At 40.3% G+C, this 17,035-nt stretch overlaps 2 protein-coding genes across 3 annotated transcripts in view; one reads left to right on the top strand and one right to left on the bottom strand.

The window, feature by feature from the left end:
* Positions 1-1,789, bottom strand: part of CGRRF1 (cell growth regulator with ring finger domain 1) — a 36,135-nt gene extending 34,346 nt beyond the window's left edge. The window contains exon 1 of one of the 2 annotated variants that reach the window (XM_030213936.1): positions 1,618-1,789. In XM_030213936.1, coding sequence (XP_030069796.1) covers positions 1,618-1,721 — 104 coding nt within the window. In that variant the 5' untranslated portion in view covers positions 1,722-1,789. Of the gene's footprint in view, positions 1-1,613 lie in introns of both variants that reach the window. The other variant, XM_030213937.1, reaches the window with a different exon arrangement.
* A 65-nt stretch (positions 1,790-1,854) lies between these two features.
* Positions 1,855-17,035, top strand: part of GMFB (glia maturation factor beta) — a 33,896-nt gene continuing 18,715 nt past the window's right edge. The window contains exons 1-4 of the mRNA XM_030213938.1: positions 1,855-1,976; positions 9,037-9,133; positions 10,918-10,967; positions 16,389-16,438. Of these exons, the coding sequence (XP_030069798.1) occupies positions 1,974-1,976; positions 9,037-9,133; positions 10,918-10,967; positions 16,389-16,438 (200 nt within the window). The 5' untranslated portion in view covers positions 1,855-1,973. The remainder of the gene's footprint in view (positions 1,977-9,036; positions 9,134-10,917; positions 10,968-16,388; positions 16,439-17,035) is intronic.

Below are 17,035 nucleotides of genomic sequence, written 5' to 3'. Positions count from 1 at the left end.
TATGGTACTTGTGAGCTATAAGACCTGTGTAATGCAATGTAATGGAAACAAAATAATGTGAACATGCCCACAAGCTTTCTCCCAAGTAGCCCCCACACTCTGGAACTCACCCAGAAAAGCTTTGCCTAACTCAAGACTACCTCTACTTCAGCAAGCAAATAAAATCCTGGCCCCTTTCCCAAGCTTTTAATGGGTATGGCAACTAATTATTCACTGACACTGTATCCGGACAAGCTTACAGCACACCCTGTAACCGAAACCAGTTCTACATACCCTATTCAACTGAGGGAAAGTTATATGTACAGTGTTCTGCCCCAAATTTTTGCAAGGTGGGTGGCATGAAGGAGTAGCTGGGTATGGCCAGTGGAGTACTAGTATTACAAAATTTCCTGTTAAGCAAGCTGGGTAGGCAGTAAAATCAGCAAGGTTGCATGCCCTTTCAAAAGCTCCTGAGGAGAACAGAGAGGCGCAGTGCCCCCTTGGGTGCATGGAGCCGAAGATAACGTGGCGCCGTGCACCGAGGGGGCATGCGCGTTCCGGCCCAGCGGGGTGCCCAGGCCAGGTACAAGGTGGCCGCGTGCCCAACGCGAAAGGTGCACCCCGCTGGGAGAGGGAGGAGAGAAAACGGGGGATAAAAGCCCCGGGGAGGAGCCCGGACGCCCTCTTTCGCGTCTGGGCTCCAGGTGCACCCAGCCCTCCCTCCCCAATTTATGCGATGTTTACTGTACATTGTTCTATACTGTCGCAGCTTTGGCGGGGTACCCAAGCCTGATGGTGTAAGCTAGGCAGCTGGGGCAGCTGTGAGTACGGTGGAGCTCCCTTGCTAGACGGCGGGGAGCTCAGGTTACGATTGGTCAGTCCTGCTAGGACGGCGGACTGCGGATGGACATTGAGCCAGAGGCTGTGGGAGGCTTGGGTATACCCATATGTGAGATGTTTGTATATAAATAAAGCTGCGGCCGAGTTATACCTGATTAAATACATTGTGTCTTGTGATGATTAATGCTGTTACTGCTAAAAAAAATTGTAAACCGATCGGTCTCTCGGCTGCCTATGTTATGATGATGGGTCATCCAATTACTTATCCCAATGCCTTTGTTTTACCCTGTCTTAAGTCCCAACTGCACTTTGTTCCCTCTGCTGCCCATTAAGATGATGCTCACAATGTCAGCACAATACTACTACTACTTATCATTTCTATAGCGCTACCTGTACACAATACAATGAAACCTCTAGTTATCCAGTCAAAGCATCTCAATCAGATTCATTTGGCATGATTTTTTTCTTTAGTAAAAACCATATTACTTCGGACCTTGCAATCCAGCTGTATGTAATTCCTTTTTTTAATCTTGCGTATAGTAAAATTTAAATATTCTACACCATAAACATTTGCATTTCAACTTTCCTCAAAATGTCTGTTTTCCGCAGAGAAAGCAAACATGAAAAAGTGAATCCTATTATCAAAATTTCCCGATACATTTTACATCTGTACCTCACATACTCTTCAGTGTCTGACAGTCCCAAGGCAGCTAGAGACAATCGACAACAAAAACAATAACGTGAACCGGTCGGGGCCCGTAGCTTAGAGAGGAGAAGCAGTAACAGCCGCATACCTACCATCCCAGTACTAGGCCGGTAGTAACCACGAAGCAAACGAAGACCGCCGTGATAAAAAACGCCGGAGAATATTCATAGAGCGTCACTAAAAACACCGCAGCCATCGGGAGCCTGCCTCCGACCACAGACACCCCGTCCCCAACAGCTAACTCGAAAGCGCTGAACCGCGCCACAAGTTTGACACTAGAGGCTTGCCGTTCTCCTGTGACGTACCCGCTACCTCCCGGTGTCTTCGGCGATTGGCTGGCTGCATTGTCACGAGACAAGCGAATTCGAGCCGGGCCTGCGGGGAGGAGGAGGTGATTTGGCCGGAATTATTCTCGGAAGTGTTTGGTGGTAGCTGCAGAAACGAGACAATGGTGAGTGGTGTGTGCGAGCGGCTGCGGCTTTTCCTCTGTGTCGTATGCCATTGGTATGGGGAAAGCGTGTGCAGGCTTGCGATTCTCTGTGGGGCCTCTCCAGGAGCCCAGGATTGAGGATGCTTTTGGTAGCTAAAAAACTGCCTGTGGTTTTCCTCGGCGGGGGAGGCAATTAAATCAGTTATTCTCCGCAAAGCGTGCAGCGAGTGGGGCGGTGGTTCTAATGTGAAAGTTCTCTTGGTTGTCGATCTGACACACCACCAGCATAAGTCAGGCTTCTCAGAGGCACTCTTCCGTGAATCCGATATACGTTTGTAGCTTGCTGTCACCCCGCGATAGATTTGATTTTTTTTATTGCTAAACCCAAGGTTTATAAAATTCTTGTTATTCGAACTTAGGCGCCGTTAAGACTAGACATGAATTATTATGGTTATATGTTTAATTGGGTTTATAAAGTAATTCTTAAAAGGTTTATAGCAAAAATTCTCTGAATATTAATATTTTGGTTTTAACAAATTCTCAAAATATGATTTTTCACTGTAAGTTATTTATCACTTTGCCTTTGGAATAGTACACGTTTGAAATTCATAAGTAGTGAGACTTGAACAATTTCTTCTCTGGTTCTCAGCCCAGCATCACCCCTTATGATCTTGGAAAAGTCATTTAACCCAACCTTTGCCTCAGGCACACACTCTGATTTGAATTAGAGCTGTGCTCTAAAGCTCAGTGCACAGTTTTCTAATCCAAGGGTAATGTAAACATATTTGCTTTCCAATGCAGTAACTAAATTAACATGTAAAAAGGCTAATCACAAAAAAGTGTGCTGACATGGGGCAAGCACACTGGATGCAGTTTATATGTTTCTGTTCAACATATTTATACATGATCTGGAAATCTGTAAGACTGGTGAGATGATTAAATTTGCAGATGACACAAAGCTATTCAAAGTTGTCAAAATACACTTGGATTGTGAAAATTGTAGGAAGACTGGGCATCCAAATGGCAGATAAAATTAATGTAGACAACTGCAAAGTGATGCACATTGGGAAGAATAATCTGAATCACAGTTACCTGATGCAAGGGTCCACCTTGATCTCGGTGTCATAAAGCGCGGGGTACAAATGTAACAAAAAAAATTATAGACAATATGCTGCCCAGTGTGCAGCAGTTGCCAAAAAAAGCAAACAGGGTGCTAGGAATTATTAGGAAAAGGATGCAAAATAAGACCAAAAGTAGTATGTCTCTGTATTACTCTATGGTACAACCTCTTCTTGAGTATTGCATTCAATTCTGGTTGCCAAATCTCAAGAGATATAGCGGAATTAGAAAAGCTTCAAAGAACAGTGATCAAAATGATAAAGGGATGGAACTCCTCCCATTTGAAGAAAGGTTAAAGAGGTTAGGGCTCTTCATCTTGGAAAAGAGCTGAGGCAGGATATGATTGAGGTCTATAAAAGCCTGAGAGGTGTAGAACAGGTAGAAGTGACTTGATTTTTCACTCTTTCAAAACGTACAAAGACCAGGGGACACTCAATGAAATTACATGAAAATACTTTAAAAACAAATAGGAGGAAAGTTTTTTCACTCAAAGAACAGTTAAACTCTGGAACTCGCTGCCGGAGGGTGTGGTAACAGCAGTTAGTGTATCTAGGTTTAAAAAATGTTTGGACAAGTTCTTTGAGGAAAAGTCCATAGTCTGTTATTGAGATGGACATGGGAGAAGTCAGTGCTTGCCCTGGGACTGTTAGCATGGAATGTTGCTACTATTTGGGTTTCTGCCAGGTACTTGTGACCTGGATTGGCCACTGTGGGAAGTGGGATACTGGGCTAGATGGACCATTGGTCTGACCCAGCATTGTTATTCTTATGTAATGTGCTAGTGTCAACAGGAGGTTTGTGCACCTGTCCCTTGACATTCAACATTGCGCTGACCCCTGCTTCCCCCCCCCCAGTGCTCCTGACACTTCTTTTTCTCTCAAGATCTCTCCAACCCACAGATGTCTACGGCCTGTGGCCACTTCTTTCCTTAACCCCTTCACAAAAAAATTAGACTGGGAGGTCAAGTGAACCTACTCCCTCTAGAACATCTCTGCCTCCCCCCCCCCTGCTTTGCACCTTCAATTTTGGGAGGCAGGACTGTACCCACTTGCTCTGCTTCCATGCTGCCATTTTGGAAAATAGCTGTGCCTGATCTTGTGTGGTGTGCTGATGGACACAATCAGCTTAGTATGCAAAATAAGGGAATTATTACCTTATTTGTCAGACTGATCCCACGTGCTGTGAGCTGGTGCTCCATGTGGTGTCAGAAGCAACCATTTTCTAAGCGGTAGGGGGAAAGCAAGTTGCCAACAGGGAAATTTTCAGAGTGGGGGTGAGGGTTTAGGGGTCTAGGAGTCGCAGGCCACCAGACCCATTTGGGGGGATGAGGGAGTTGGCTAGTGCAATTGGGAGTGTGAAGCAATCGAAGGGACACTTGGGCATCATCTGAGAGGAAATGTCAAACTTCACTTCAGATGACCCTTGCTCCCAGCTGCATCTTTGTCAGGCCTGTGCTAGCATCAAGATTCAGCACTAAGGAAAAATTTTAAGAAAACTGTGCAAAAATTTCAGTACTTTTTTTTTAAACTTTTTGGCAATTTTCTCAGTTCAGTCATCACTATTAGGCACAGAAAAATCTCAAGCAAACTGGTTCGCTAAAGCATAGTGCAGTTTACTGCATTTTGCTCTTAGATTGCGAGCCCTCTGGGATATAAAATACCTACTGTATCCGCTTGTAACTTGATTTGAGTGCCTACTGAAAAAGGCTTAAAACCCCAATTCCTTCCCCCTTTCCTTTCAGTTATTTTGCCAGTCTCATAGTGTTTGGTTTAAATACTAGGCTTTGGTATATGTATTCTGTATAGAAGAAATCTATGACAAAAAAAGTCACATTTGGGCCTTGAAGGCATTTGAACCTGGCTTCACTAATAACATTAGCTGCATTGGTTTTTTTGTTTTGTTTTGGGTTGCTTGCTTGTTTTTTAGTGCCTGGAAACTCGGGTTGGAGAACGACCAGAATCCATTGACTAAAACGTCCTGTATGCAGTTTTTGTAAGAAAAGTATTTTGACCATTAAAGTATTGTTGCACTTCAAGCTCCTTTGTTTACTGAGCCTTCTTCCACTTTGTTTTTCTGCTCTATTGTTCTCATCATGGGACTCTAGTGTTCGGTCACTACGTGTTCTCAAAAGTAGTTAAGCCATCTGAAGAATATTAAATATATATTTTCAGTTGCTATTCTGATTTGCCAGAGAGAAGCCACAGTTGGAACTGTATGGCTGAGGTGTGTGGTTAATTCACACTGTGATGTCCTTTCTGACATCACTTAATATGTGCAGGCTTTTTCATGTTTACTTGAAGTAATATGAGCCGCTGCTTTTAAGTTTGCCTGCAGGGCAGCAGCTTAGTTTGCAGAAACATTGTTTTTTTATTTTCATTCTTGCATGATCGCCAACTTACCCACTTCCAGGAGGGATGTTCTTGTCCACTCCTGGTTTTCAATTTATATCCCCATTACAGTGTAATATTTGTAGCACTACCTATTCTATAATGCATCAAGGGAAAGTTAGTAGGAGTCCTAGACTGGCTTTAACTGTTCTTATTGGAACAAAGTAACATGCAGCCGTAAGAGCAACCTCTGCTCCTAGCCTAGGGATGGGCAACCACAGTCCTCAAGGGCTTCAACCCATTCAGATTTTCCACAACAAGCATGAAATATGTTTGATTTGCATGTACTGCTTTCATTGTATGCAATCCCATCCATATTCATGGTTGTATGTTGGTGGGGGAATGTTTTAGATGAATGAATTGGATATCTAAGTAGGTGAAGTGCGAAAGTGAGTGGGGTAAGGGGTACATAGTCCACTTCCAGATGGTTTTGGACACCTTCTTTTTCACCTTGGTCTCTTCATGCTTTTTCTTCTCACACCAGCCCCCTCCCTACTCCTCAACCTTTTGCTTTCTCGGTCCCTTTTTTATACCCCCCCCAACCTTCCAGGCTTCCTGCCAGCCCCACTGATCACATCTTTCTTTTCTGCTTTGGCCTGTGGGGCCATGCACCTCCACCTATCTTACAATCTTGCAGCTCATTTGCTCTGCCATCCCTTCAGCAGGTGAAACTCAAGCTTCCATTTACTACAGAGATGCCAAGTTCCAGGCTGGAGTCTTTTTGGCTAGTCATGGTTTTGAACTTGGTGCTCAAAGCAGTGTGTGATTTGTAGTGCCTGATCTGCCTATTGAAATTAGTTCTGTAAGTCCCATAATACATTAGGATGGGTTGGTCAGAAATCCAGTGTGGAACAGGATAACTTGACATTTCTGCTACTGCTGCTCTGTGTTTTTTTATTCTGTAGACCATGCATGCACAAGACCCACTCCTTGCGTACTGACTGGCTAAAGAATTCACTAGTTCAAAATTCCAGAAGCAGCTGGTCTCTGACTCATAATCAGAAACCTAGTATTTATGATAATGGGAAAGGAGAACCCTAAGTAGCTGTCAAAGGCTGCTTAGCCTGAGTTGGGACCGGTTCCAATTGAGCTGGAAACCTGAAGGTGAATAATTTACTTTACAGTTGTCTTTATTTAGTGATGATTATCCATCTTACAGGATATAGGCCAAGCTCAGTCAGAACAAGGTACATCAAGCCTAGCATACTGTTTTTGTCAGTGGCCAGTGTGGAGTGTCCTCTTGTTCTAGTGTTTGAAAGGTTAAACCACAGTTTATCATTTTGTCTATTCCACCTCACTGTGTTTTATGTTTGTTTATATTCCAACATCTATGTTTTGCTGGAAACCACATAGAATACTGATATGCAGTTTATAAACTTTTAATTAAACAAATTCATCAAATACCCCTCTGTCATCTCATCTTTCCAAAATAATAGTGCAGACTTGTTTAGCCTGCCTGAAGGTGTTTCATCCCCGTTTGTCTTTTTGGTAATCACTTCCTGAACCATTTTCTAATTCTGCTATATCCTTTTTGAGATGAGACAGAGAGGGTGACCAATAGTGCACTGGAAATGCAGCACAATTTTCTCTCTCTGCCGGAACCTGACAGTTTCCTAGATCTGATAGGCTGGGAGCCTGCTGCTGTATGACTGTGCTTTATTATGGTGGTGCTGTAAGGTTGAGATTCTAAGACAGCATGGCAGAATTAGGTTGAGCAACAGTGCAGAGCTTTTCAGTGGAACTCTAATGCTACACTTCTCAGCTGAGCTTTATGCTGCACGTCAGCACTATCTGGGATGATGAGCTTCAAGGCTGTGCGATATTACCTGCTGTAATATTGCTCTATTTTCTGGTGCTTTTTTCGTGCTAGATCTTTAGGCTCGTTTTATATGATTTATAACGCCATTCAAGTTTTGCAGATCTGCTTTGTCTGTGCACCACACCTTATACAGGCAATGACATCACTGACTTGTTGTGTTCTCTGCTGCTTTCTGGTGGTACAGAGACATAGCTACTCATTTAGACTGGTCTAGCAGGACTCAAGGAAAGAAAATTAGCAGGTAGGAACACATTTCTCCTAGAAATAGCAAAAAAAACCCAAAACCCCAAACAAACCAAGTAAGTGACGGTCTTATAACTTACTAAAATATGTTCTTGGGTTTTATTTTGTATCCTTCATACACTGGCACTGATGCTCAACTGTACTCATTCTCATACTGTAGGATGATCTGTTGCTGTGCCTCAGCTCTCAGTGTTGATATAAACCAGTTCTGGATGATTTGTATAGCTGCCCTTTTAAGGTTTCTTTAATTTCTCAGGATTATTTACTTTCTCTTTGATAATGCAGGGCAAAACCAATAGAGCAAAAACTGAATACCAGCCATCCTTCCTGCTAAAACCCTTTGTCACGGTACTTGCCTCTGAAAGATGTTCCTTCCATGGTTTAGCCCTTCTAGCTCCATCTCAACCTGTTACTTTGTCCCCCTCCCCAATCTCTGGGGGTGTGGCTAATGGCCTAGTCTTCTACCTGATGGGGCTCCTTGTCAGTCAGGTGTTCCCTCCTCCCTCCCTCCCCTGTGTAACTTTTTTTTTTCATTTTTTGAAATATTTTTTTTATTCAGTTTTTTGCATTGTTCCATAACCATACAAATAATGCATTTATATATCTCAACCAGTACAACTATATATAAACTGAATCATTGCAAAAACAAACTTGCCTTTTGTGTACATTCTTCCTTAAGTAACTTTTTTTTTTAAATCCATCTGCAGGTTCTTTTTTTTTGTCTCCCAGGGATTTTTCCGGAGCTCTTTGTGCTTGGCTGTCTTTGATGGCCTTGTCTGTTCTGGTTGTAGGGCATCTAGACTGTTACAGCTACTTCTTTTTCCCCTCCCCCCCTCCAGTTCCTTCTTTTGCTTGGGCATGACTATTTTTGGTCCTTTTTTCCTTAAGAGAAGTAGATTCCAAAAGCTATATTTAGATTGATAGTGAAAGAGCCCATGATTTTATAAAGCCTTCCTATTTTGTTTTGCATTGACCTGGTAAACAGATGTAAAAACATATCTCTAGAAGCTTGATAACTAAGAATAATACATAATGGACTAGATTCTATAAATGGCACCTAAAAAATATCAGTGCCGGAAAAAATAGTGCTTAACGCTATTCTATAAACCACACTTAGGCTTGGTTTATAGAATAGTGCTTAGCGCTGGGAACCACAACTACATTTAGGTGTGACCATTTACACCAGTGAGAACCTGGTGTAAATCCGTACGTGTAAATTAGGTGAGGATCCCCCTAATTCTATAACAATGCATACATTTTAGGAATTCTCATGACCATGCCCCCATTTTGGGTCCACACACTAGAATTTACGCACACCTTTTTATAGAATATGCCTAAAAAACATGCACACATAAATTCTAATTATTGCCAGTTAGTGCCAATAATTGCTTGTTGCGCGCTCAAATTGGGGGCGTGCACACACATGTATGTATGTGTGCAACTGAAAGTGCCATATATAGAATCGGGGGAAATTATGCTAATAAACATTAAAATTACATTTTCTGTTTTACAGAGTGAATCTCTAGTTGTTTGTGATGTGGATGATGACCTCGTGGAGAAACTGAAAAAATTTCGCTTTCGTAAAGAAACCAACAATGCTGCCATTATAAGTAAGCTGAAATCTGTGCCAACAAAGTTACAAAGTCTTGCAGGATTTTTTTTTTCTTTTTGCTGTTCCAGATCTCTGCTTCTAGTTCAGAATTAACCAAGTCTTTTCTGTATAATTTTTTTAATGGATTATATTATCAAGGCATATATATAAAAATCACCCTTGATAACATGAAACTTAATACTTTTCTCATACTGCTATATATCTCTAAGGTGGAATACCAAGAAATCAAGAGGCCAGTTACTCATAAGCACCTTCATACCTCCAAATTCCAGCTTCTTAGCCAAGTGAAATGAATTTGAGGTCTTTGCTTACGGTGGTCTGTGGTACATAGATTGTTATTCATCTTGTATTTCCCGTACAGTTAGTTTAGAATTTGCGGAAGTTAGAATGTTAAGAGCCACAAGTATTACAAGTCATGATTTTAAGAGGTTTTGGTTAAGCTATGCTCGTTCCAAAATATCTTTGAGCTGAAACAAACTTGAAAGTTTTTTCTGTAAAAGGTTGGCTGTGTGTGTGGTTTTTGAAGGGTTTTTTTTTTTTGGTCTGGCATTTGATGCCAAGATACAAGAGTTGACTGAATACTCTATACTACTTAAGTATGAATGATCTTGATATGAATATAGTAGGCCTTTCCTATTTGTAAACTGCCGTGACCTGATGAAGCCTGGTAGTGTATAAAATTTTAATAAACATAAACATCTTACCCATGCTTCATGAAGTAACTTACTACTCTTGTTGAGAGAACTCATCAAAACAAAAATATCATTCTTTTTAGCTCACTTTATTTATAACTTTTACAAACAAGGTAACAATATAAACCAACCACAAAGGCAAAGCGTGAATAGTAGGCATTGCAGTAGAAATATAAAAAATTCTCAAACTATTGGTTGAACTCAAAAATGACTGCCAAATAACGTTTATATCTCGGGAATTAGCCAGTTTCTCTGCTACCTGACCTTCATATTTGGCTATTAGATCAAGGAAATGCCATCAGAAGGAGATGTGAACTAAACTGGTGTCCTTCCAATTGGCTAGGACAACCTTGATCGCACACAGATATAAGGATGTCAAGAGCCAATTCAGGAGAATAAGTATCTGGGAGCATAAGAGACTTAAATATATAATACAGGAGTATCTTGAGCAGCTCTGATGGAGAAATACTTGCAGTACAATGTCTTGAATCTCCACCCCCCCCCCCCCCCCCCCAAAAAAAAAAAAAAAAAATGACCTTAAGTTTTTTAGTCATGCAGTAAAAAAAAAAAAACCCTTTTGAACTGCACACTGTTCAGGTGTAAAGAAGAAAGACATTGAAACTAGAGCATGCAGGAAGAATGTAAACAATTTGTTCTTGTCTGAGTTTTCAATGCATTGTGGAACACTTTGGTTGTCAATGTTTGAGTAAAAAAAAACCAAAAGCTGGTCTCGGAATTGTTCTAATTCATGAAACATTGTAATCATCCAACACCTTGTACATTTTAAGTTGCAGTTGGTTGAAAACTAATCCATGAGCAAAATGCTAGTTTGAGTTTAAAAACTAGAGCCAACAGTAGATCCTACAACACTCTCAATATAATATTGGAACGTGGGTGGGGTATAGAATCTGATCAGAAGACGCTAGATTTTATGTAGAACCTCTTAATTTGTTAGAGCTTTTGAATGTAAGTAGCAAACGCAGAATTGCTTCTAGAACAGTAATCTTCAGCAGATCTTGCATTTTAGAGGATGTTTGGAGTTGATCCAGTGAAAAACAGTTTATAACATTTTTATATATTTTTTTTGTAGTGAAGATTGACAAAGACAAACGGCTAGTGGTACTGGATGAGGAGCACGAGGTTCGTTTTAAAAATGTTAATTTTTTATAATATGTTGCTTTTTCATATGTGTTAAGTTTGAGGTTTTTTTTCCACTGAATTTGTGTATGTTTTACTACTTACTCAAATGATGCCAGCTTATAAGGCTCATTTTCAAGCCACTTGGAGGCATATTTTCAAAGCACTTTGGGAGGCTAAGTTCCATAGGTTTCTATGGAACTTTGGGAGGCTAAGTGCTTTGAAAATGTGCCTGATAGTCTTAGTTACATATATTACTGTGGAACTTTAAGTCTGTGTGCTTTGGAAATGAGCACCTACGTCTCTTAAATTTCAACAATTATTTTATTCTTTTTCAGTCACATTCTCATAAAATACAGAGCAGAAAGTAAAATCCTCCTCTAATTCCCCCTCCCCTCCATCATTTTAAACAATGGAGATGAAATTTCTACAGGTGAGAGGTCTTGACTCTTATAACCTCTCTACCCAAAGTGGGAGAGAGGATGGGATTTGATATGCTGCCTTTCTGTGGTTACAATCAAAGCAGTTTACATATTATATACAGGTACTTATTCTGTACCTGTGGCAGTTGGAGGGTTAAGTGACTTCCCAATGTCCATAGGGGTATGTAACTTTTCTCCACCCTTAAAGTCAGTGGGGTCTGCTGATACCGAGATCTGTAAAATAGATCTATTCCCCACCAGTATGGCTTTCTTAGTGACCAGCTTCATGCTCTGACCAGGTATGTCATATTTGTCGGTGTATCTGGCAAAAAAACTTTCTGGACCTAACTGAATTCTTTATTTCAGTGGTAGGCAACTCCGGTCCTCGAGAGCCGCAGGCAGGTCAGGTTTTCAGGATAACCACAATGAATATGCAGGAGATAGATTTGCAAGCAGTGCCTCCATGGTATGCAAATCTATCTCCTGCATATTCATTGTGGATATCCTGAAAACCTGACCTGCCTGCGGCTCTTGAGGACCGGAGTTGCCTACCTCTGCTTTATTTCATTAACCCACTTAAACAGTCTGCTACTTTGTATCCAGAAGTTCTGAACTACTGACGAAGCCCAAAGAGCATGATAAAAGTTATTGGGATCTGCTGCGCACTTAAGCATAATGGTGAAGTCAGATATCCCACTTTGAATAATTGTTGCTGTGTAAAATAGGCTCTGTGAAGTAATCTAAACTGATGTTTACGAGGCTCTGCGCTACACACTAGTTTAAGAATGGAGAAGCCTATATGTTTCAAAAAGCTGTACTGACTATCGTGCATATTTATGGAACAGGTGAAAGGCTAATTGGCACTTGGACACAGAACCATCTAATTTGTATTGAGGTTTTTGCTTCAAAATGTGAGCTGGGTTGGGAGCGACCAGAAATCTACACCATCCAAAACCAGTTCTGAAAGCTGTAGACAATGATTTGGTCATATTGTCTTGTTCAGCATCATAGTTATGGTTTATTACTTATATTCCACTTTTTTCCTCCACAATATAATGCTTGGTGGTGACAATAGGCTAAGGACAGAATGGTCATACAGAAACATTACCTTGCACTTTAAGTATTTTTAATTACTGGTTTGTTAAGTCAGTAACTAGAGTAAATCCAGAAGGAAGTGGCAGCCTTGTTGACGACTGGTAATAAAATAATAAGTTTTTATTAAAAAAGTAACTTCAAAAGCAAATAAGGATCTGAACATTTAAGATACTCGGTCAAATGCCTGCATCGGGGGCAAATTCAGAACAACTTTATCAAGAATATGATCCCACCTGTGGTGCAAACACCTGAAAGTTTTCAAAGGTTGCTCACAGTAGGCTCCCAGAACATATTGCATGCTTAAAATGCTGAACCTTTTAAACAACTGATAGTCAACAAGGCTGCTTTCTGTGGCTATGTTATACCTCTTTTCTTTATCTAAGCCAGTAATTTCTGACTTAGATAGAGATGCTGAATTTCTTCCTTCAGTATATGAGAGAGAATTTGTTGATATCTGTTAGTTCTGTGCATTTACATAGACTGTGGGAATAGTTAAAAATGGATTCATCATTATTGATGCTAGTTTTCCTGACTTGCACCCAAGAATGTGATATTTTCCCAGTAGTAGTAACAGGGCTGGCACTTATTGTTGATATTATTAATCTAACAAATTATATTTATTTAAAAATACTTCTGCCAATTGCTACCAGTTCTAAGTGTATCTAAAATCTTGAAATAACAAAGCAATCAAAAATGTTACAAACAATGGGGCCCTTTTTAGCTTGGCTGTAAAATGGCCACATTTTCCATTTCCTTTATTAATTTCCCAATTAGCACAGGAGCACTTACCAACACCTGTTTTCCAGGCGTTAAAGACTCCTGTGCTAATCAGTTGGCACATGGCAATGTAGCTGCACTAACCAATTAGCGCAAAACACGCCTACTCTCTGCCTCCAAACATGCCACAGCACTAAAAATGAAGTATTTTTTTAGCGCGTAGGAAGCACACCCCAATCCAAAAACTACCACAGTATGCTTGAGCACGCCATGCAGTAGTAAATTTGAACCTGCTGTAAGTATGTATTGGTGCTTACCGCAGCTTAGCATAAGGGCCCTAATGTAAGAAAATAAATATTCAAAAGTTTGATAACTGGTGAAGTGTTAATGACAATTAATGATCCTAAATTATGAATCCATATGCTTGAGTAACAGTAGGTCTTTGCTAAAATTCAGCATGTCTGTTTGTCTATCTCCTGTGTGATGTGACTTGGTAGTGTATTCAATATATTCGGGCCTATTAAGAAGGCTCTGCCAAGTGTTCTACTCTTTGCACATCATATAGGGAAGGGGCTTCCATACTTCTTGATGTCGTGACTTTAGCAACTGAGGGCATCTTTTACTAAGGTGCGCTTATGTTTTTAGTGCGCGCTAAAATTGTGGGCTCGCTAACCGTAGACGCTCATAGGACTGCATTGCTGCATTGGCATCTCTAACGTTTAGCGCACCCACAATTTTAGAGCGCACCAAAAACGTGAGCACGCCTTAGTAAAAGACCCTCTGAAGTAGCCAACATCATAAGTATATTCATGCCTGTGAAATGCATATTATGTAATATAGGGCTGCATTTTGATTAAAATGTGAGTAAAGTGATGTGGAATACTATCGGTATATTGATGACATTTTCGTGATTTGGTCTGAGGGAGAAGAGACTCAAAAAAAAATTCATAGTTCTTTCAATACATACCATCCTACAATCAAATTCAAAATGACTACTCCCCAAAAAGTCAATTTTTTGGATACCACAGTTTCCATCAGCAATAGCTATATACAAATATCTATATACAGGAAACCTACAGATGCAGTTAGCTCCACAGCTCCAGCTTCCACCCTTCACATACAAAAAAATCCATTATACACAACCAAGCCATAAGATAACCATCTCATATCTGCTCTCACCCAAGAGACAGAGATGAACACCTCAAAATCCTGACTGAATCCTTCAAACAAAAAGGTTACAACCCCAAAATAATCTCCAAGAATGTTGCCTCTTCCCTTAAAATACCCCTGAGAGAAAACCTATTGCAGTACAAGGAAAAGAAAGCCACAGAGAGACTCTCCCTTATAGTGACATACAATCTAGAGGTAGAAAAATTAAGAAGCATAAAAGATCTACAGCCACTATTCCAGGAGGATGAACTACTGAAAGAGAGATTCCCATCCCCACCAGTGCTGGCCTTCCAACAGCCACCCAACTTAAAACACAAGCTAGTGAAAAGCAAGCTCCTGATAGAAGCTCAAAAAGAAGAGTGGCACACATCCCTGCAATATATCTAGCTGCAAATTGTACCAACACATTTCAAGGATACCACAGTGATTCACATGGGGAAAAATATTCAGCATAAGGGGATCCTTCACTTGCTCATCCTTAAATGTGGTATATATCATTCAATGTAAAAAGTGTGAAGAAGGGAGAAGCAAGCCAGATGCTAAAGATAAGATTTCATCTACATAAACATCATATGAAACATGACCATGCCAACCAGGATGTCATCTCTGTGGGACAGCATTTTACAAATCCAGAACACTGCATCAATGATCTTATGGTGAGAATACTAAAAAGAAACTTTAAGAATTCCAGGAATGTAAGACCTTTGAAGTCAAAATGATGAAATATTTTGATGATGAAATATTTTGACACCCACCAGACAGGACTTAACAAAGATCTGGGTTTTCTAGCCCATTACAAATCATAAAATTCAGCTTTTGTTTTTCTGTTATCAACCATCCAGCTCTACCTATTTCTCACCTAACCCATCCTCTTCCTGCGAGACTGTCATTGGAATTCTTTTATGTTTCACTTATATATATACTGAAATTTGTCAACATTTGCTTATTTCTGATCTGAAGAAAAAGGGTTACCTTCGAAAGCTAATCAAAAAATGTATTGTTACCTTTCACCTTATTTTCTTTTCTCTGTTTTTGTTTTATTTTTATTTATTATTATTAAAATTTTTAATCACAAGGATTTGATTGGGGTTTAGGGGTTGGGAGGGATATTTTCTTTTGTATTTGATGTCTTCTATCACTTACTGATACTTTTGAGCTTAATGTAAAATCTTTTCAATAAAAATTTATTGTTGCAAAAAATAAATTGATGATTAAAGGTATGTTATCCCCCCCCCCCCCCCCCACACACACTGCAGCTCCTTTTGACTCTGGGCAAGTCACTTAAACCTCCATTGCCCATAGTCACAAGGATCTGCAGTTGGGGGGGGGGGGGTTATAAATAACATACCTTTTAATCACACAATTAATCATGATTACAAATTTAAATCAAAATGCATTATTAAATAAAAAGTAATGAAAAGATGATAAATACAAAATTACAAACTAAAGAATTTAAAACAGCATGCAGAATAGCTATGAAACAGCCTTACAGTTTTTACAGTCTTCTTCAGAAGTGCAGCTGTAGTAATTAACTTTGAAATCCACTGGACTACCTTTGGTTGCCGATTGAGTGGCAAATCTATGTTAAGTTATACAAAACAGGTGAGAGATGCTCATGTATATATCTTCTTAGAAATAAAGCAAAGCATCAGTATTTTGAATCATTGCAATGGCTTCAAGGTGAAAGCAGGAAGGTCTTGGAAGATCAGAATAGTTATCAATTGGGGCTAATGCTAATTGATCTAAAGTCACTTGGATCTGGGATTTAGTTTTCAAAATCTTTCAATTAGAAAAATTGCCATACCAGCTAGAAATCTGCGGCAAAAAACCTAAGTTAGAATAACTTGTTTTTCTAATAACAGTGAAATCAGTAAAACATTTATGCTTACATTCAGTCGTCAGACCCCCCATTTGTACTGTCAGTAATTTTTGGTTTGCTTTTTTTTTTTTTCTGTACAAAAACACATGGCCATGTGTAAAAGCATTTTACTAATATACTTTCTGTTGCTGGTTTTTTCAGAGTATTTCTCCTGATGAACTAAAAGAAGAACTTCCTGAGAGGCAGCCTCGATATCCTTCTGTGTAGTAGACAGCAGTGACTTTAGTAGTTTACTAGTAAAAAAGGCCCGTTTCTGACACAAATGAAACGGGCGCTAGCAAGGTTTTCCTTGGAGTGTGTATGTTTGGGAGAGTGTATGTGAGAGTGACTGTTTGAGAGTCAGAGTGAAAGTGTGAGTGTGTGAGAGAGTGAGTCTGGGTGTGAGTGTGCGTGTGTGAGAATGAGAGTGTGTGCAAGTGTGTATGTGAGACACAGTGTGAGAGAGAGTGTGTGTATGAGACCAAGCGAGTGTGTGAGTGACTGTGTGGCACATAGAGAGTGAATGTGATACAGAGTGTGTGAGAGTGAGAGTCAGAAAGACATTGTATATGAGAGAGAGAGTGTGAGCCGTGCCCTCCCAATCCATGGCCATCTGTCCCCTGCCCCCTCCATTCATCCTTTTCCAGCAATTCCCCTCTGTCCCTGAGCCCTGCCCTCCCAATCCATGGCCATCCATGTTTCTCTGTCACCTGCCCCCTCCATTCATTCCTATCCAGCATTTCCCCACTCTGCCTGAGGCCTGCCCTGCAATCCATATCCATCCATGCCCATCTGTCCCCTCCATTCAT

This window comes from Microcaecilia unicolor, chromosome 9 (assembly GCF_901765095.1).
Source record: "Microcaecilia unicolor chromosome 9, aMicUni1.1, whole genome shotgun sequence".
NCBI lineage: Eukaryota > Metazoa > Chordata > Amphibia > Gymnophiona > Siphonopidae > Microcaecilia > Microcaecilia unicolor.
Note: the sequence above shows the minus strand (reverse complement) of the source record. Positions and strands in the feature narration are given on the sequence as shown.